The sequence below is a fragment of the Peromyscus eremicus genome, chromosome 19 (genome assembly GCF_949786415.1).
Source record: "Peromyscus eremicus chromosome 19, PerEre_H2_v1, whole genome shotgun sequence".
In the NCBI taxonomy this organism is placed as follows: domain Eukaryota; kingdom Metazoa; phylum Chordata; class Mammalia; order Rodentia; family Cricetidae; genus Peromyscus; species Peromyscus eremicus.
The window spans coordinates 71,922,054-71,943,356 of NC_081435.1; the positions used below are offsets into that span (position 1 = coordinate 71,922,054).

At 44.6% G+C, this 21,303-nt stretch overlaps 1 protein-coding gene across 1 annotated transcript in view; it reads right to left on the reverse strand.

Moving 5' to 3' along the window:
• Positions 1 to 3,164: 3,164 nt before the first annotated feature.
• Positions 3,165 to 21,303, reverse strand: part of Cndp1 (carnosine dipeptidase 1) — a 28,184-nt gene continuing 10,045 nt past the window's right edge. Inside the window, exons 5-11 of the mRNA XM_059246647.1 lie at positions 19,335 to 19,535; positions 15,833 to 15,917; positions 11,232 to 11,392; positions 8,916 to 9,089; positions 6,746 to 6,878; positions 4,831 to 4,978; positions 3,165 to 3,343 (exon numbers count right to left, since the gene is read on the reverse strand). Coding sequence (XP_059102630.1) covers positions 3,274 to 3,343; positions 4,831 to 4,978; positions 6,746 to 6,878; positions 8,916 to 9,089; positions 11,232 to 11,392; positions 15,833 to 15,917; positions 19,335 to 19,535 — 972 coding nt within the window. The 3' untranslated portion in view covers positions 3,165 to 3,273. The remainder of the gene's footprint in view (positions 3,344 to 4,830; positions 4,979 to 6,745; positions 6,879 to 8,915; positions 9,090 to 11,231; positions 11,393 to 15,832; positions 15,918 to 19,334; positions 19,536 to 21,303) is intronic.

Genomic DNA, 21,303 nt, shown 5'->3' on the forward strand with positions numbered 1-21,303 from the left:
GGGTCTTCTGCTGAATTAGAATGACACCTAGGGTTGGGGATTTAGCTCAGTGGTAGAGCGCTTGCCTCGCAAGCACAAGGCCCTGGGTTTAATCCTCAGCTCTGGAAAAAAAAAAAGAATGACATATAATCTTCAGTGTGACAAACAACAACAACAAAAGCTGTGTGTAAGCAGAAACCAGGAAGGAACCTCTGTAAAAAGCCAACAAAAGCTATGGCAGTTTGGGCTTGGAGCTATGAAAGATAGAAGAAACAGAAGGAAGCGGTGGCTTTTGAGAAATGGAGTTAAGATAGATGTGAAGGAAGTTCCAAGGCTTTGCCATAACCCAGACCATTGCCTATTCGCCAAAGTGAAGCACTCCAGAGAGGAAACAGGCTTAGGGTGAGCAAATGTCCATGATGTATGGATGATCAGTGTGTCCAATATGAAACAGGCAGAAGACTGGGGGATTTGGTTCTCAGATGAGGGGGCCAGATGGCCACTAGGTTAATACAAAAACCATAGGAGTACTGGATGTGCCTAGTGTGAGCAAGAAGAGAGGGTTGGAGCAGGACCTCTGTGTTTCCTGGCTCATTCTCCTCTCCCTGCTCATCTGCAGAGAGATGGCTATGACCACAGCTCTTACACAGTCCAGTGGGCACTCACATCTGGTTCCCAGACTACTACATTCTATTTTTATGAATACAGTATGAAACCCAAACATTCCAAGTTCTTCTTTTTTTTTTTTTTTTTTTTTTTTTGGTTTTTCGAGACAGGGTTTCTCTGTGTAGCTTTGCGCCTTTCCTGGGACTCACTTGGTAGCCCAGGCTGGCCTCGAACTCACAGAGATCCGCCTGGCTCTGCCTCCCTAGTGCTGGGATTAAAGGCGTGCGCCACCACCGCCCGGCCCAAGTTCTTCTTAACTTCCTCCAGAGCATCTAGAATGCCCAGTTGGTACTCAGAGCCCCCAAACTTCACAATACTTCCACATTAGTATACTACAAATACGAGCTAAGCTTGATATGTTGCGCTCTTATGATACAGTAAGGTTGTACCTGATTGATATTGTGGTGGTTTGAGTAAGAATGGCCCCCAGAGACTCATATTTGCTTGATTGGTCCCCAGTTGAAGAACTGTTTGGAAGGATTAGGAGGTGCCTTGTTGGAGGAGGCATGTCACTGGGTGTGGGGTTTGAGGTTTTAAAAACCCATACCAGCTTCCCCACCCCTGCCCCGCACCTGTCTGCAGAGCAGGATTAGCTCTCAGCTCCTTCTTCAGCACCATGCCTGCCATGCATGCTACCATATTCCCACTATGATGGTAATGTAGCAACCCTCTGGAACTGTAAACAAGCCCCAATTAAATGAATTATTTTATAAGAGTTGCCATGATCATGATGCCCCTTCACAGGAGTAGAAACTCTTAAGACAGGAATATTACAACATGCCCCAGGATAGGATATATTGAATAATCATGTAACCTGTATGCACATATTTACTTAATAAAAATTTTGAAAACCAATATTTAAATTTTTCTTTACCCTCAATTTTTTGCCTCCTTATAACTAGCTAATTGGCTTGACCAGTAACTAGGATGATTTTCTTACCTCTCTGTATGTGTAATGAACTTTAATGATACTTTCTTTTAGGATCTCACATTGCAGCCAAGCTGGGGCAGCCACATGGCTCAGAGTGGGGTGGGAAACTTGAAGAGACTCACTGAGTTCACTCAGACGTAGATGGCAGAGAAACACGAACTCTGGACTCTGCAAGGTTGGCATTTCCTAGGTCCAATTCTCTATCCTCCTCCCCTTCCCTCCTGTGTTATTAACCAAGACGCTGTTGGTCTCATGGAACCTGCAGGGATGAGATTAATGAATATAGTATTGTTTAGTCTCTCATGACACCTAGAGCTCACCGACCAGCTAGACGAGCTGGCGGTGAGCGCCCACCTGACTGTCTATGTCCTTTAGTGCTGGGATTATAACTGCTTGTCACTGCACCTAGCTGTGTGTGAGTGCTGGAAACCCAAACCCGGAATGCCATGCTTGTGCAGCCAGCATGTCACCCAATGAGTCATTTCCTCAGCCACCCAACTTTAATGTGATCCAGCAGATTTGAAAAGTGATATTTCAATAGCTAGCAGATGAAGGAAAACATGTTATGGATTGTTTTCATTTGGAACCACAAGAGAAGCATTTAAAAAACTAAGCCTTCAAGTGCTTTTCTATTAATATGATATAAATAATGAATTTGTCAAGATTGGTTTATTTATATATACTCAACTGTAAAAAAAGATTAACTTTTTGTAGTGTTTACACCATCAAGCCTAATCAAGCCAAACAAGATGATGAACTAAAATGATTAATGAATGCAGATTTAGCAGAGGGCTTTAGATTGAGAGTGTCTTGCTGATGTCAGGGTTGATTAGTTCTCCATCTAATACTGATGCTATTAAAAGCTTTGAGCAATTCAGATATAGTCACTGAGTAAAATTTCAGTGGGGTGAGAGAAATCCTACCTGGGCAAATTCTGCTGGTAGGATGGCAGGTATGTATGTGTGCAGGGAGTGGGGCTTTATTGATGGCCTGGGAAGAATAGGGAGCAGAGGAATGAGCAGATGGCATCAATCATGGCAAAGGTGAGGAAGTTTGGAATTAAAGAAAATCACAAAGATTCCAAATGGTGTGTGGGTATAAATATTGATCATTTCAGTGTCAGAATGTTCAAGAAATTGGAGGGAAAAAAACAAAGGGAGGCAGAGGCAGGAAGTTAATACAGTGGCACGCCCCAGTAACTCTTCTAAAACTGAATCCACGGGGAAATCACCGTAGCCAGTGGTGGAAGCCATTGCTTTCCTTATTAAGAGAACAGAGGCAAAAAGGGGTTCAGGACCTGAGATCCTGGGTGGAAGGATTGGGCACCATAGTTCTTCAGGGCCTACCAGTAAACTGGAGGACTGAGCGAGAATCTAAATGGCTGAAGAAGTGTCCCACTTGTGCTGGGAGGTTGTGCTGATTCCAGTTCCAGACAGCTGCACTGGATTTGGGGGAGTGAAGGTTCAGGTTGCTGTGACTTTGGGAAGGTAAGTGACAGAAGGAATGTTAAACCGTTTCAATGTCTGTGTCTTTCATATGTTTTATTACTGGTCCAAATGTCTCAAGACATTGTAAATGGGGAGGAACAAATACTTTCCTGGATTGACATTATCTGAATTTTTCCAGCTCCAGCTTTGCCCAGGGTCTGAGTGGAGAGATCTGTCAGTGGGTCAGAAGACACTGGACGGCACCTGTTGTCATGAGTGCTGCTTTGATAACTCCAGGAAAAAGGCAGCGAATAATTTGGACCCCTGTATGTAGTTCCACCTAACAGAAATATAAACAAGGAAACACATTTCCACTCACAATGAAGGAAAAGCAGCCAACCATGTCCACAGAAAAATTGTATGTAGTATAAATCCAGTCAATCTAAAGTATTTAGATTGCTTCTGTATTTAGCATTAGCATTTAGTATTTAGCATGCTTTTGAGATCCTAGGATCAAAGTCACTTGTTAATCCAAAAGGAGAATGACATTATTATTAAAAAGATGAGATCAGAAGATAAGATCACCAGATGTGGTTTGCACACCTGTAATCCCAGCTTTTGGAAACAGAGGCAAGAGGATTGCTGAGACCTCAGAGGTCTACACAGAGCTTTCCAGGCCAGCAAGGGGTGCAGAACAAGATTCTGTCTCAGGATAGCAAGCAGAAGAAAGAAAAGGGGGCGAGGGGAGGAGAAGGCAGGGAGGAGGAGAAAGGAGAGGAGGGAATTAATCTCGGACTCAACTACAGAAATGCCCATTATCTTTGGTATTTGCTTTATTCCCCTGCCTTAGTCTCTTTGGATGCTAGGATTCCTGGAATGCACTGCCCCACATGGCTTTCTTGAGTTTCTCAGAGTTTCTCTGGCTTCTTATTTTTGACATGACAGGGATTGAAGAGTCAAACATTCTTGTTTCTCACTTATTTGGAGGTTCATATAATCTGTCAATATGTTCATATCAAGCGTTCCTAAATATTCTTTGTTATGCACCAAATGTCACAGCCTCCAAATCCGTATGTTGAAGCCCTAACCTGCCATGAGCAAACACTGGAGGGACCTTCCAATGAAAAGATGATTCAGTTAAATGATGCCTGAGAATGTGCCATAATCCGATGGCACTGGTGAGTGTATAAGGGAAGAAACACCAGAGCCCCTTGCTTGCCTGCAGGCAGGACCAGTTCTTTCTTCCTCCTCACTACTTCCCTCTCCCCCTTAGCTCTAGTTCTGCCACATGAGGACACGACAGGAAGGCAGTAGTCTGAGACCAGGTGTGGCAGTTTGAAAGAAAATGTCCCCCAAAGGAGTGGCACTATCAGGAGGTGTGGCTTTGTTGGAGTAGATGTGGCCTTGTCGGAGGAAGTGTGTCATTGTGGGGGTGGGCTTTGAGGTCTCCTATGCTCGAGCTACACCCAGTGACATGGTTCACTTCCTGTTGCCTGCAGATCAAGATATAGAACACTTAGCTCCTTCTCCAGCACCATGTCTGCCTACATACCATGTTCCACCATGATGATAATGGACTAAACCTCGGAAACTGTAAGCCACTCTGCTAAATGTTTTCCCTTATACGAGTTGCCATGGTCATGGTGTCTCTTCATAGCAATAGAAGCCCTAACTAAGACACCAGGCTTAACCTGGTGTTTCCAACCTAAGGAACTATGGGGAGATAACCATCAAGTCTTTAGGCCACCAGGTCTATTATTGTCCTGTCTCACACAAGGCTAATGGACAGGCCCCCATGAATTCCCCACCTTCACAGGGTCAGCTCACCTGTTGATCTTCTCATTCTGAGAGTGTTCTCCATCATCCACAGCCCCCAACGGGAGCATCATTACACTCTTTTGTGTAATAGCCTGGAATAATTTAGCAATTGGAATGGTTGACCCATCCTGGATCATATCAGGATCTACTCCAAACACTGAAACACAGGAAAAGGGGGCAGTAGACTAAATGATGACAAGACTACCTGTCACTAACCTTGAGTACAGTAATGTGTGCTTTTCTTTATTTCTTGGGATCTTGTCATGTAGCCCAAGCTGACATACAATTCATGATATAGTTCAGACTTCTGATAAACTCAAAATCCCCCTGCCTCCTAGGTGATAGACTTAAAAGTGTGTGTGACCATACTTGGCTTAAATTTTTAATTTTGAACCAAGGTGAAAATTTTAGAATTGAGAGAAATTGCAAACATAACATACACAGCATTCCTATATAGCACTAACTCTTCTTTCCTCCATGTAAGCATCTTATGTAACTATTGTGCAACAATCAAGAATCAGAAATTAACAGTGATATATGTTTCTTTATATATATATATAATATATATATTATATATATAATATATATATATGTTTTTTCATGATAATGTTTCTTTGTATAGCCTTGGATGTCCTGGAACTAGCTCTGTAGACCAGGCTGGCCTTGAACTCACAGAGATCCACCTGCTTCTGCCTCCTAAGTGCTAGGATTAAAGGCATGCACCACCATTGCCTGGCCTAACAGTGGTATATTTTATCTACTATTGTTGTAAGACTTTTCCTGAAAAATTTTCATTCACTCTAGTCAAGGCACCAACACAAGAAAAACAATTCTACCCAAGACTAGCTTGGTGTCCAAATGAGTTCAATTGGTGTTAGTTGCAAGAGCATGGACAACTTGCAGGTAGCTACACCACCAAAGAAAAATCTCTCCTTACACCAGGAATTGTTAACCATTATATCTACTCATGGAGGAGTATGGCCTCTAACATCCACTGTGAAGACATCCTGTGGCATGCCTTCTGCTGCAGTTCCTCCTTTCACTGGCATTATAAGAGCTGAAATACCCCATCATATCTCCCTGCTATGATGGATTAAACCTCTGAAACTGTGAGACAAAATAAATCCATTCCTTCTCAAGTTGTTTCCTCTAGGTACTTCTCATGGTGATGAGAAAAATAACTAACACAGTTCTCTTTCACAAATTACTTCGTCTCTGTAAGCCTTTATTTCCTCTGTAAACTGGAGAAGGCTGTTGTGATGACTACAGGAAGCATCAGGTAAGAAACATCCTGTGCACACAATACTGTGCCCTGTGTGGTGGTTGATCTTAGTTGTCAGCTTGACTGGATCTGAAATCAACTAACAGGGAAGCCATGGGGCACTCCATTGAAGGACATTCTTATCAGGTCATCTGAGGTGGGAAGACACCCCACCCCCACCCCGGAGATGTGGATGGCACCTTCTGGTGACTTGGATAAAAGAGACAGCAAAAGGAACAGAAAAAGGAAGCATTTTTTTTTTCCTGTTCACCTTTCTTCCTGCTGTCAAGTTCATCAATGCTGTTTCTGCTTTCCTTTGCTACCAGAACCCAGCCTCTCTGGGCTTTCAATGTAGACTGAAGACTAGTAGGTCTCCAGGAATCTTCCAGGCCTTTAGAACCAGGTTAGCACCCAGCCTCAGGGACTAAGCAACTACTGAGTTCTTGATCTCTCCAATGTGAGGCAGCCCTTGTTGGAAGTCCAGACTGTGTCACAAAAGGCAGCCAAATAAATCCCCTTTTATGTATACTCATTCTATTGGTTCGGCCCCTCTAGATAACTGCAAGTGGTGCACATCGGATAAAGAGGACAGTTGATATTTGAGTCTTAAAAGTACCTTGGCCCCGCTGCAAACAGGTGAATCAAAATATCTGTAAGGCCCACCTGTTTTGATGGCTCTTTTTGCTGCGAGGTACTGAGCATCGTTGATGTTTGCAGTCCACGGGTGGAGTCCTACTACCATAGAAACAGTCATCTTGTTGGAACTGTTTCTTTCGGAGAACACAGCTTCGAGATGCTGCTTCACCTAGAAGGCGACACTGTCAATAACAAGTAGAATGCTGGGCTTTGCTCGGGCAATGTGTACAGTCTTCCACCCGGAAACCAGAGGAAACCCTGACCTGGTGAGTTGGAGCATCGTGAGCCTTTAGATACGCCACTGGGTGTGTCACAGTGAACAGGGGCTTCCAAGGCTCTGGGCTTTATCCAGAGGGGAAATATGTGCTCTAATTGCCCTTCAACCCATGTACCTGCACAGTCCCTGATCCATAGTGTTAGCTGAGTGATGTTTGCTGGAGATTATGAAACATAATCCACATACAGCTCCTCAATTGCCATGTCTTTGGTTTTTGATCTAGTAACACTCTAATGACGCTTTGGGGGACATTACACATTCTGGAAAATTCTGAAAAGTGGGAGCAATTCCAAGCTAAACGGTGAAGGAGACGTGTTAAGAAATGGCTTTACTCCTTTCCAATGGCTGCTGAGGAAATCCTTCCGGTGGGCTCCAGCCTCGGAAGCATAGCTTCCTTTCATTCCTTCAGCTAGCACTCATTAGCACCAGCGTGCTGGGGATGTAGCTGCGAAGGAGACAAGGGAGTTCCTGCCCTTGTGGAGTGTGTATCCATAAGATAGAAGAGTGGTGTTTCCTAAAGGGAGGGAAGCAGGAGGGAAAGACTGAGGGGAGAGGGAAGGGAGGACCGAGGGGAGAGGGAAGGGAGGACGGAGGGGAGAGGGAAGGACCAAGGGGAGAGGGAAGGACTGAGGGGAGAGGGAAGGGAGGACTGAGGGGAGAGGGAAGGACCGAAGGGAGAGGGAAGGGAGGACCGAGGGGAAAGGGAAGGGAGGACCGAGGGGAAAGGGAAGGGAGGACCGAGGGGAGAGGGAAGGGAGGACCGAGGGGAGAGGGAAGGGAGGACCGAGGGGAGAGGGAAGGGAGGACCGAGGGGAGAGGAAAGGGAGGACTGAGGGGAGAGGGAAGGGAGGACTGAGGGGAGAGGGAAGGACTGAGGGGAGAGGGAAGGAAGGACTGAGGGGAGAAAGAAGGGAGGACTGAGGGGAGAAGGAAGGGAGGACTGAGGGGAGAGGGAAGGGAGGACTGAGGGGAGAGGGAAGGGAGGACTGAGGGGAGAGGGAAGGGAGGACTGAGGGGAGAGGGAAGGGAGGACTGAGGGGAGAAGGAAGGAAGGACTGAGGGGAGAGGGAAGGGAGGACTGAGGGGAGAGGGAAGGGAGGACCGAGGGGAGAGGGAAGGGGGGACTGAGGGGAGAGGGAAGGGGGGACCGAGGGGAGAGGGAAGGGAGGACCGAGGGGAGAGGAAAGGGAGGACTGAGGGGAGAGGGGAGGACTGAGGGGAGAGGGAAGGGAGGACTGAGGGGAGAAGGAAGGGGGGACCGAGGGGAGAAGGAAGGGAGGACCGAGGGGAGAGGGAAGGGAGGACTGAGGGGAGAAGGAAGGACTGAGGGGAGAAGGAAGGACTGAGGGGAGAGGGGAGGACTGAGGGGAGAGGGAAGGGAGGACCGAGGGGAGAAAGAAGGAAGGACTGAGGGGAGAGGGGAGGAGACTTTTAGGATGCAATTAGAGCACAAGACAAGAAAAGGAGACAAGAGAGTTGAGAGCTGGGGGAGACACGGAGATATTTCCTGAGCTCTCTGATTCAGGAGTCTATTTCCTGCTAAACCAACTCGAGGTAAATTAATAATGGGCTGATAACTCAGATAGATAACTCCTTCAGACAGTACTTTCCTCACAATGGCTGCCTTCCACACTCTGGCTTCAACTATCATGAGCTAACAAATGATGGGGCTTGAGGTTTTCCAGCTCCAGCCAAGTGTGGCCAGTTACCTACTCCATCTACGTGTAAAACCAATCTTGCCTTTATAGCTAACATCTAATTTTTAAAAATTTCCCATCATCGCAACTTCAGGTGGCTATTTATCTGGCTTCTGTAACTGAGGAAAGAGGTTTGCACGGAGTAAGGCTGACACTGGCTTCTTGACGTTTGTTCCATTCTTTTGTGTTAGGAAAAAAAAGTGACTCAGAAGTGACAGCAGACACTTGTTACCTGGTTCTCCACCACAGACAGATTCATGTGAGGGACTAGGCGGATTGAAAATTTCCCGATGACTCGACCGGGGATGACTGTTTTTATCCCAGGCTCATCAAACGCTCCCTCGATGCCGTGGATAGAGAGAGACGGATACCTCCATAGGTGTATCAGGAGCTCCTCCTAAGTCATGCAAAGAACATATGACTAAAGCTCAGAGGAGGGCTGGGGCTGTAGCTCAGGTGGCTACAGTGCTTGCCTACTGTGCACAAAGCCCTGGGTTCAGTCCCCAGTACCACATGGTCTAGGCCTAGTGGTAGATGCCTGTAGTCCAGCATTTGGAAGGTGGAGGCAACAAAAGAAGAAATTCAACATCATCCTTGGCTCCTTAGTGAGTATGAGACCAGCCTCAGCTAGAAGAGATCCTGTCTCAAAAAAAAAAAAAAAAAAAAAAAAAAAACACCAAACCAGGTGTGGTTGCATACACCTTTAATCCCAGCACAGAGGCAGGCAGATCTCTCTGAGTTCAAGGCAGGCCCACCAGGGATATATAGTGAGACCTTGTCTCAAAATAGATAGATAGATAGATAGATAGATAGATAGATAGATAGATGAATAAATGAAGAAAGGATTAGGGATATAGCTCAATAGTAGAGCACTTGATTAGGATGCCCAAAGGCCTGGGGGCATCCTCCTAGCACTGCAAATAGAATGGACCTCAGCTGAATTAAATTGCTCAGATCTCCAGCATCTGTGTCCCTGAGACCCACTCATGACCAATTGCTTAGCATCAAGTTAGCTATGTCTGGACTAATAATACAGGCAGGACATGAGGCTTCTTCCTCCTGCTGCCCATGCTGCCCATGCTGCTGCCCTGCCCAGAACGTCTTCCTCTCTGAGGGGCTGCTTCAGAAACTGAATCCAGGGCCAACGAGATGACTCAGTGGGTACAAGCACTTGCCACAGAAGCCTGGCAACCTGAGTTTGATCCCCAGAACCCAAGTCAAACAGTCCGACATGGAGACATACATCTGTAATCCCAGCGCTTCTGTAGGAATATAGGCAGAGATAGCTCAGGGGCTAGCCTGGAGTATGCAGAGTGGCAGAACCAATAAGAAAGTCCTGCCTCCGTGAGGTAGAGGGAGAGAACCAACTCCTGAAAGATGCCCGCTGGCTCCACGTGTGTCACACGTGTGCGCATGCGCACACACACGTACACTACATTAATAATAATGATAATAATGGAAAAATAGTTTAGAAAGAAACTATATCCATTTCTAACCATGGTTATACACTGATAATGAATGTAGCAAATTTTATTCTTCAGAAATCCCTAAATAAACCTTCAATATTTGAGCCAATTTCTTTCTTATGAATTTTCACAAACCTAGTCTGAGGGAAGGAATACTGTCCCACAGATAGCCATACCACTCATCATCAAAGTTTTGCCCTCTCTGGGCAGTTACTGGGGAATCAAACACAGGTACCAATACCTGAGCAAGAAAGCATTCTTTTAAAAAAAAAAAAGATTTTCTTTTTTTAGTTTATTTAGTGTGTGTGTGTGTGTGTGTGTGTGTGTGTGTGTGTGTGTGGAGAGAGAGAGAGAGAGAGAGAGAGAGAGAGTTGTGCCCATATGAACGTGGTACAGTGCCCAAAGAGGCAAGAACAGGATGTCAGATCTCCAAGAAGTACAGTTACAGGTAATTGTAAGCCTCTCAATTGGCATGCTGCAAACTGAACTCAGGTCCTGTGCAAGAGCGATTCATGCCCCTAACCATTAAGTCATCTCTTCAGCCCTCAGCAGGTAAAGTATTCTGAAAAAAAAAAAGAAAAGAAAACAAACAAAAATTTTAAATTCTTCAGGAATTTCTGCTCCAAGTTCTAAGTTTCTTCACAGCACAAAGGAGGAATGCTCTCTGGCTTGCTCATCAGCCCTGAAAGGTCTTGGTAACGCCTGAGAAAGTGAACAATTACAGGTGTTGGAGCCAGTGTCTCAGACAGTGGCTCCCAATCTTTGAACATTCGGAAAGCTCAGCTCCCTGAGGAAGTGGAATGGAATTTAAATTAATAAACTGCTGTGGAAAGACACCAGTGTCGAATGAGTCATTATTCACGGTCAGATGCCTGAAGCCTGCACCAACTGCTCCCTAGGACTGGCTGATCTAAACCAGTGACTGTGGATATCAAAATCTGCCTGGGATTTAACCTTTGTCTTGTGTTCTAAGACGCACAGATCAACACTGCGTGGTGCCGATTAGACACCGGGAAAACATGATTTGGGAGGAGCGTTCCTCTTTCAGAACATGTGTGCATTTAAGATTATACCTTAGTGTCAAACAGAAATTTCTCCACTTGGCTGCTCTTCCGGTATTCTTCTAGGTCCAGATCAATGTTTTCATACAGTGTTTTTTCCTCCTCTGCAAGAGGAGCCATTTGATCATAGATTCCCGGAATCAGGATGTGGCCCGATGAATCCACCAGGCTACCTATAAAATAGATGCAGAAATTACAAGTGTGCCAATGCTGTGGTCCTAGGGCCAGCCCAGATAAGATTCTCCTCTGTGGCAAAACACTCATGACTGCCTCTGTCCCTGGCCAGAATCAGTGGCAGCATTTCCCTTTACCCAAGAGATTATGGTCCCAAGAAGGAAGTGGTCACAAGGCAGACTGGCCTCAAGGGCAGAGCCGAGACACAGGTCTGCAAAAAGTTAAGTTCTCAGCTATGCTATATCATTTGTTTCACAAGCAAGCCTCCTTTTTGTATTTTATCTTATCTTGAGTTAAGAAGTAATAGGTATAAATTATTAAATAGTTGAAATGTATATATTTTACACATGCATACATACAAACTTGCACAAGAAACTGAAACTTTTCTCAACTCAAAATTTTTCTCAACTCTCTCTCTCTCTCTCTCTCTCTCTCTCTCTCTCTCTCTCTCTCACACACACACACACACACACACACACACACTCAAAGAAAATACATATCAAAGAGAAATTACAATCAGGAAGTTCATTGATATAACTCACACAAAAGCTGGGCACATTTATTTAAGGAACAGCATTTCACAAGTGTGTGTTCTGTGTTCTTAATATGATTAGAATTTGACATTATCAGGGTAGGGACTTTATACTCCAAAGCATTCTATTTTACAACTATTAAGTCTGGAGTAGTAGTGTATGACTGTCATCCTAGCACTAGGTTGAGGCAAGAGGATGGTTAGTTTGAGGAGAGCTTAAGATACATAGCAAAGCTTTAGGTCAGTGTCATTAATTACAAAGCACCTGTGGAGACAGTGGACTTAGACCCCTTAATGTCGCGTGTTGGACACACCCTCTGCAGTAGGTGCTGGGAAACCAGAAGATGCCTGCCACCTTCAGTTACTAAGACACCATCTCTAGCAAAGTAACAGCCTCATGGAGATGTATCAACAGGTTCTTTGGTTCTATGTAGACACAATGAAAGTCAACAAATGCTTAACAAAGTCTACCAAAGGACAGCAGTTTCCCAGAAAGTGATCATAGGAAGCCAAACTTGAGGAGCAAGTGGGTCAAGACAGCGGAATGCTTAGGAAGGCATCAGTGCTCTGTGTTTCATCAGCTCCTCCTTTGGCCCTCTCCTGTCCACAGAGCTTCCCCAAGATTTCTATTCCTTCTATGGCTGCACTACATGATAGTATTGAAGACTGTTGTGCTTCCAGTTCTGAGTTACACAAACCCTTCACCAGCCCAGTGAACAACACGGTATACCAGTGTTTCAAACCCATAAATTGTTTGCTTTTTGCTCTTTTTTGGGGGCCCACCACCCAGCTCCCAAATAAATCCACTCATAGAGTCTTATTCTTAATTATGATGGCTTATTTATTTATTTATTTATTTATTTATTTATTTATTTATTATGTATACAATGTTCTGCCTACATGTATGCCTGCAGGCCAGAAGAGGGCGCCAGATCTCATTACAGATGGTTGTGAGCCACCATGTGGTTGCTGGGAATTGTGAATTGAACTCAGGATCTCTGGAAGAACAGCCAGTGCTCTTAACCGCTGAGCCATCTCTCCAGCCCGGCTTGTTTCTTGTCAGCTTTCCTTAAATTGACTTATCCTGTCTACCTTTTGCCTCTGGGCTTTTTCTGTTCTCTTCTGTAAATCTTTCTTTTACTCCATGGCTTGCTGTGTAGCTGGGTGGCTGGCCCCTGATGTCCTCTTCCTTCTCTGGCTCCTCAAAGCAATCTTTGGCTACATATTATTGTGTTTGAGACCAACCTAGGCTCTAAGAGACCTTGTCTAAAACCAAACCAAACAAACAAACAAAACAAAAGAAACAGTAGGAAGAAAAGAAAACTCATTAGTCAATGGTCTTTCCAACTGTCCTTATGGCCTTTAAAAGTTGCCAAGTAGAAAATTGGAAAGGAGAAGCCATTGGTGGTTCGAGATTTATCTGTGAGCACAAATATTCAATTATTCTTGCCTACCCAACCCATGAAATGTTCAACCTTATTTGATTGTGTAGTGTCCCCCTAGCAGAGGTTATCATAGGCTTTACCTACTCTGTGTCCAGTGAGCATTTGTTACTGTTAGTAATCATGATGGCCACCAGCATCATGCCAGCATGATGAATGACAGAGGATGATGAAGGACAGAGACTTGCATAAAGTCAGGCTGGTTCTGGATTCTCAGCCCCTGGTGAACATGCACTCTGCCAGTCATCAGGGAAGGACAACCAGCTCCCCCATGTTGTGTGATGTTTTGTTTGTGTTCTGACAAATAAAGCTTGCCTGGAGATCAGAGGGTGGAGCTAGCCACTAGTTAACCATAGAGGCCAGGCAGTGGTGGCAACTCCTTTAATCCCAGCACTTGTGAAGAGGAAGCAGGAAGATCAGGAGTTCAAGGCCACCCTGGGCTACACAAGATTGAACCAGTCTAAAAGAGAAACAGCCAGGTTGTGGTGGTACACACCTTTAATCCCAGCACAAGGGAGATGAGACAGGAATATAAGGAGGGTGGAGACAGGCCCCCCATTTGGTCTGAGGATTCATAGAGGTAGTGGTTCTTTAGTGGCTGCTGCTCTGCTTTTCTGATCTTTCAGCTTTCACCCTAATATCTGACTCCAGGTTTTTATTGTTACAACTAATTAGGATCACACTTCACCCCTAAGACATTGTGACCTGCTAGAACCCTAAGCCAGGACACTGGATTTAGTCTACTGTTGAAGTTTCTCCACCACAGCCCAGCCCCACCCACCAGCAAGCAAAATTCCTGTTGGTTTGACTAACACTAGCGATCAAACTTGCATCCCTGTGATTCTGTACAAAGCACTCAGAAAACATATGGAGTGTAAATCCAAAGGGTGAGCTGTTGTGGGCTGTTTGGGATGTACCAAAAGCAAATGGAAATATAACTTATGGTTTTGTTCCATTTATGATCCCAATACACTTGTCCTTAGCAAAGCAATACATATTTGTGAAATTAAGTGAAACTCCATGCCTGGCTAAACCCGTGCAGGCTAACAAGATATCACGCAGTCATCATGACTGAGGGAAAACTTGAAACATATTGCTTGGGATTTGGCAATGTGAAACTGGGAATGATGATTTATTCCTATGATCCCAGTATCTGAAGGGCTAAGGCAGGAGGATTGCTATGAGCTCCAAGTCAGCCTGAGCTACAGTGTAACATCCTGTCTATGAAAAATAAATAACTGTTTGATGATGATAAAAGAAAGGAGAAATTAGTATGGTAAAAAGATCAGCTATCCCTGCTCCAATATATTAAGTTGTATATTATCTGAATTCTTTAAAGGAAAAAAAAGCTTGTTATATTCTTTCTGAAACTGTCAAGCATGAGATACTGCCCAAGTATATTAATATTTAAAAAAAATATAATGTCACTGAAGAATGTATGGCAATAGGTAGATAGATACATAGATGATAGATAGATAGATAGATAGATAGATAGATAGATAGATAGATAGATAGATAGATGAAAGGTAGATAGAGAGATAGATAATTAAAATGTAGATTGATTTCACGGTTTAATTTTAATTTTGGGTCATGGGGAAGGAAATTCTGCAGCTAAAGATGCTGATGAAGACCTTGAGAAGACCCTCCAGCATCTTGGCCATATAGACTGTTTATATTCTGTCTGGTACTATGAAGGCCAAGGGGACTTACATGCAGCTTTTGACAATTTTTCTGCCCCAAAAGAAAACAATATAATGTTTATGTATAAAGCATAGTGCCAGATGCTGTACCAGAGGTGGCGGCACAGGCCTTTAATTCAAGGACTTGGGAGGCCCAGGCTGGCGGATCTCCATGAATTCAAGGTCAGCCAGGTCTACATAGGAAGCTTCAGGCCAGTCAAAACTGAATAGTGAGACCCTATCTCAAAAAATTAAAATCTGGACACAGTGGCATGCAGTTGTAATCACAGCACTGGGGATACAGAGGCAGCAGGATCCCTGTGGCTTGTTACCGACTCAGTCTAGATGACTTGGTAAGCTCTAGATTCCAGTGTCTCAAAAATAAAAGTGGACATCAGCTGAGGAATGAGGAATGATACCTAAGATTGATCTCTGACCTCCACATGTATGCCCACACACATACACATGCACACATGTGCATCCACATTAACACACAGACATTTGTGCACCTACAAATATATTCATGTCTACAAAATAAACAACTTTTTAAAATACAGAAATAAATAGAAAATAAATAAAAGCAGAATTTCGGTCCATGAAAAGAAATAACACATAACATAGACTTAATTATAAATAGTCTAGAGAACACACAAGAGAGAGGAGAAAAGGCTGAGTATAGTTTTTCTTATACTACAAACATTTTCAGAGCTGATTCAGAAACCAGAGGAGCAGAGGCCAAGGAGACTAAAGAGAACTGATGCTCACAAAAGGAAGTAGAAATATTACCTAGAAGAGCAACCAAGTCAGCCATTGGTTCGTTGAGAATGCCACCAAAGGTCCCAGAATGAAAATCTTGATCTCTGCACTTTACCTGTAAAGTAGATAAAAGAGTAGAAATTTACCTACTGCCATGGTTCCTATGCCTGGTGGTATCCTTCAGGACTCAGGTGGGTGACCTCCAGACCCGACCTCACATCTCATGTTTCTCAGTGACATGACTTGAAGACTCTACCCTTTTCTGTTGTAAACTGACTTTATTCCCCAACTGTTCCACTAGCACAGTTCTATCCAAGATGACCAGACATCCCTTGGCTGAGTTACTGCTATTCACATAGCTGGCCTGCTCTTGGCTTTGCGCACCATGCTACAGGTCATCGCTCTGGAGAACGTTTCCTCTCTTGATCTCAGGGAAACTTGCTTTTCTTTCTCTTTTTACTTGCAGTGAAACTCCCTTGATGCCTCTTTTAATAATTCTCTCTCTCTCTCTCTCTCTCTCTCTCTCTCTCTCTCTCTCTCTCTGTGTGTGTGTGTGTGTGTGTGTGTGTGTGTGTGTGTGTGAATGTGTATTGTGTATGGATAGTGTATGGGTATGTGTGTATCTGTGTGCAAGCATGTACATTGGGTATACACATTGAGAGTCCAGAGAAGAAAGTCAGGTTTCCTCTTTCATGCTCTCCACTTTATTCCCTTGAGGTAGGATCTCTCACAGAACCTGAAGCTCACCAATTTGCCTATGCTAGCTGGCCAATTTCCCAAATCTAGGGTTATAGGCACCCATAGTCATGCCCAGCTTTACGTGTGTATTGGAAGTACAATTTATACCTAATGCTTGCACAACAAGCAGTCTTACCCACTGAGCCATTCCCCTTGCTCTCTTCTCATAATTCCTTTCTTTCTACCTCCTCTACTGCTTCTTCCATGACTGATTTTGTGTTGGAAGATTGGAGTGGCTACATAGTGGAATTTACTGTCTTTTACCTTTCAATTGTCATCCCAGAATCTCTGACCTTTTTTCTAAGGCCAGACCTAAAAGTGATTGCTCAGAGTGTACACCAGTTGAACGTGCTTCCCATATTGGAAGATCTAGAACTGAGTTCAACATCTTCTCCAGTTACTTCATTCCATCTTGAGCATCATGCTCTATCAATTACCACTTAGGTTTTAAGCATTGTCTCCAGCTCCTTTCCTTATATCATGCCTGACCAGCAGTCTTTACCTGCTCTCACCCACCTTTCATGGAGGAGGAGTCTCCAATTTGGTCACTCCAGATGGAGAGTGTCACTTGATTAGGCAGTTGTATTAACTGGGGTTGACAGTCTTACATCTGTGGAACAATCTTTTTGTACACTATGAATATGTATTATTCCATTGGCTAATAAAAAGCTGATTGGCCCATAACTGGGCAGGAAGAGATTGAGCTCGAGAGCCAGACTAGGAGAATTCTGGGAAGAGAAAGGACAGAGTCAGAGAGTTATCAGCAAATGCAGAGAAGCAAGCTGAGAATGCTGTAGTGAGAAAAGGTACCAAAACCATGTGGCTAAGCATAGATAAGAATTATGGGTTAGTTTAAATGTAAGAGTTAGCTAGTAACAAGCTTGAGCTATCAGTCGAGCATTTATAAGTAATATTAAGCCTCTGAGTGGTTATTTGGGAACTGGTAGGTGGGAGAGAAATGTCTGACTACTACACTGTCCATTCTTGGTTTTTATGAAGACATCCAATACCTTAGCTCTTCCAAGATTTCCCAACCTCTTGTCTTTTGATTTTATTTTTCTCTATTTGTGCCACTACTTGCTGTGGGATGTTCTGTATGGCAAATGTGTTGCTAATTAGTCAATAAATGAAACACTGATTGGCCATTGGCTAGGCAGGAAGTGTAGGCGGGACAAGGAGGAGAATAAAGCTGGGAAGTGGAAGGCTGAGTCAGAGAGACACTGCCAGCTGCCACGATGAGAAACAGCATGTGAAGATGCCGGTAAGCCATGAGCCACATGGCAAGGTATAGATTTATGGAAATGGATTAATTTAAGCTGTAAGAACAGTTAGCAAGAAGCCTGCCACGGCCATACAGTTTGTAACCAGTATAAGTCTCTGTGTTTACTTGGTCGGGTCTGAGCGGCTGTGGGACTGGCAGGTGAGAGAGATTTATCCTGACTGTGGGCCAGGCAGGAAAACTCTAGCTACAACTACTCATCACCTCCCCCATTCTGTGGTCTCCATCTTGATACATTTTTTTCACTACTTTCTACATCACAGCTATCAGGAATAGACAACCTACATCAAACTACCCAAATTGGTTTCTCTGGCCTTGGCTACAGAGCACAGGTAGTAGAGCAAACGTTTCTATCTACATGGACAGATGATGTCATCCCTTAATACTGCCTGGCACTATGTGCTCTAGTTGGGCGTCTTACTCACAGCTTCACCCATGGTCATCATTTTACCGTGTGTAAACTTTCTTCCTACCCAGCAGAGGGGGAAAGGAGGCCAACAACCTTTATCCATGGACCTCACATCAGCTAATCTAACAAAGAGAACATATTGTTTTCTAGTTCCTTTTTTCTTTTTTCCTCTCCCCTCCTCTCTTCCTTTTCCACCTCCTCCTTACTTCCTCTCTCTCTCTCTCTCTCTCTCTCTCTCTCTCTCTCTCTCTCTCTCCTCTCCCTCCATCCCTCTCTCCTGTCATGCTGAAGTGGAACCTGGAGCCCCATACAGATTAGATAATCAAGTGTTTTCCATGAACTATATCCCCAACACTGCTTTTAAAATGATAAAAATACATATTATAATTTAACAAAAAATATCCATGATATTTCTGTCTGGTTCATAATATTTAAGTCTCATAAGTGCCTGGGTCTGTATACTTCCATCACATCAACTAGTAAATCTACAGCCTGTTATGTGAGGAAACTAAAGTGGCTCACTAATGATCCACCCAGGAGGGACTTTTATTATAAACTGTATGTGCTGTCATAGGTTACCTATATTACTGAAAAACAATTTAAAAGGAGGACTAGTCTTGGAGTGAGGTAAGGAGATTTCACCAGCTTTTGAGATGGAAAATTAAGGCTCAGAGATAAAGACATCTACACAAGGCTGAGTGTCATAGAATGATGGCTCTGGTCCCATCAGCCTTCTATTTCCTTTTGACCACAGCACTAGGGTCCCCTGCCACCAAGGCCTGCAGGCACACAACAGGAAAGGTCACAAAATGCTAGCCTAGCACCGGACCAAGTAGTCATCTCGGTAGGATATTATTCCTGCTTTCAGATCCCATACCCACAGTTCTGAAAGAAACATCCAGGACTCTAGGAAAATATACACTCAAGCATATTCACTCTGAGATTTCAAGAGTTTGTGAACTATACTTCCAAGCCCCCCAGACTTCTGTGACCACCAGGCTATGAGCCCCAAGTGAGAGCTTCCTGACTTCCTCTTTTAGGTCCTCAATAATTCCTCTATCCTACCCACAGCCCCAGTCTCCCCCACAGGTAGAGCTTGCTAGCACCTCCACCGTGAAGTAGCAGTTCCCCCGGGTTCCGTAAGTGAGCGCTGGCTTCCTCTGGCTCATCCACAGGTTGTCTGAAATCACAATGTAGTCCACACTGGAGAAGAAGCGGTCCTTTTCTCTTTGGACCAGTTCCTCCAGAGCAACAGAACCAGCCTCTTCCATCCCCTCCAGGATGAACTTGATGTTCACAGGAAGATCCTGGATTAACAACAGAACAAAGAGACCATCTGATATGCTCAAGCAAGGTCCTATCTATAAGCTTGTACTTAATAAAGATACATTAAATAATCACCTATACTCAACGTATGGATTGTTTACCTTCCCAGAACTCTGTTTACAGCAGCAGAGGAGAAACAAGGGAAAGAACAGCTGACAGGTTCCACGTGGCCCTTTGATTTAACGCTAGGACAGAATTTGGAGCAGAGACCCTGAAGACAGCAGCCCCCAGACCGCGAGGATTGACCGTGCTTCAGGAAGTTGGGGTGGAAGGATGGGATAGGAAGGGAGAGGACAGAGACATCCTTCTCACTAAAAGGAACCGTGTGTGTGTATGTGTGTGTGTGTGTGTGTGTGTGTGTGTGTGTGTGTGTGTGTGGTGTGGTGTGCAATGTGTGAGGTGTGTATGTGTGTGTGGTGTGTGTGTATGTGTGTGTGTGTGGTATGTGATGTGTGTGGTGTGTGATGTGTGTGTGGTGTGTGTGTGAGTGTGGTGTGTTTGTGTGTGATGTGTATGAGTGTGGTGTGGTGTGTGTGATGTGTGTGTGTGTGGTGTGTGTATGTGGTGTGAGTGTGGTGTGGTGTGTGTGTGTGTGTGAGAGAGAGAGAGAGAGAGACCTGGTGTGCGTGTGAGTGTGGTATGCTGTGTGTGTGTGTGTGGGGGGGTGTCGGGTGAGTATTTTGTGGTGTGCTGTGTGTGTGTGGGGGGGTGTGTGTCGGGTGAGTGTGGTGTGGTGTGGTGTGGTGTGTGTGTGTGCGCGTGCGTGCGTGTGTGTGTGTGGGGGGGTGTGTGTGTGTGAGAGAGAGAAAGAGAGAGAGAGAGAAAGAGAGAGAGAGAGAGAGAGAGAGAGAGAGAGACCTGATGTGTGTGTGAGTGTGGTATGCTGTGTGTGTGTGGGGGGGTGTCGGGTGAGTGTGGTGTAGTATGCTGTGTGTGTGCACGCGTGATATGTATGTACACAGTTGCATGTTCATATGTGGGTACATACATGTGGAGGCCAAGGCTTTATGTCTAATGTGCTCCTCGGCTATTCTCGCCTTAATTGTTGAGACAGGGTCTCTCACTGAATCTAGCTATGCTGGCTGGCCAGAGAGTAGGGGGATCTTCCGGTCCCCCGGCATCGTGGCTACAGGCATGAACACTTGGCCCTTCACACGGGTCCTTTGGATTTGAACTTGGGTCCTCAGGCTTGCGTGGCAAGCACTTTACCAACTGGACCATCTCCCCAGTCCACCTAAAAGGTGTTTCTGAAGAAAGGTTACTCAGTTACTAATTGCTCTTTAGTTCTCGTAATTCTGATCACGATAAATGAGAATCTTTTCCTTTGAAAGATTGTTAAGCCTCAGGGTAAATTTTCTTTCAAGAGTGCTATTTTTCAACTGCGTTCAATCTGCTTTTTGAGTTACTCAAAGGCTTTGATCATGAGCAAAATGGATCTTACAGTTTTTCTCTATGTAAGAAGGACATGGACACCTCCTTTAAAGTTCTGATCCTTTTTGTCTGACTAATTTATCTTTGAGAGCCACAGTGAGAGGTTAGGATATTTCCCCCAGAGCAGAGAGCCAGCTTTGGAGAACTCTAACCATTTCCTGCTGAGAAGCAATGTGGTAATCAGCCTAGAGAGTGAGTGGATCAGGGTTACCATGGAGCAGAGACGCAAGTCCAGAATGAGAAGAGCCCTGTGCCTTAGAAACAAGTGACCTCTGGTCACCTATTTGGATGAAGGCTTCTGGGAATAAGAATCAGCTC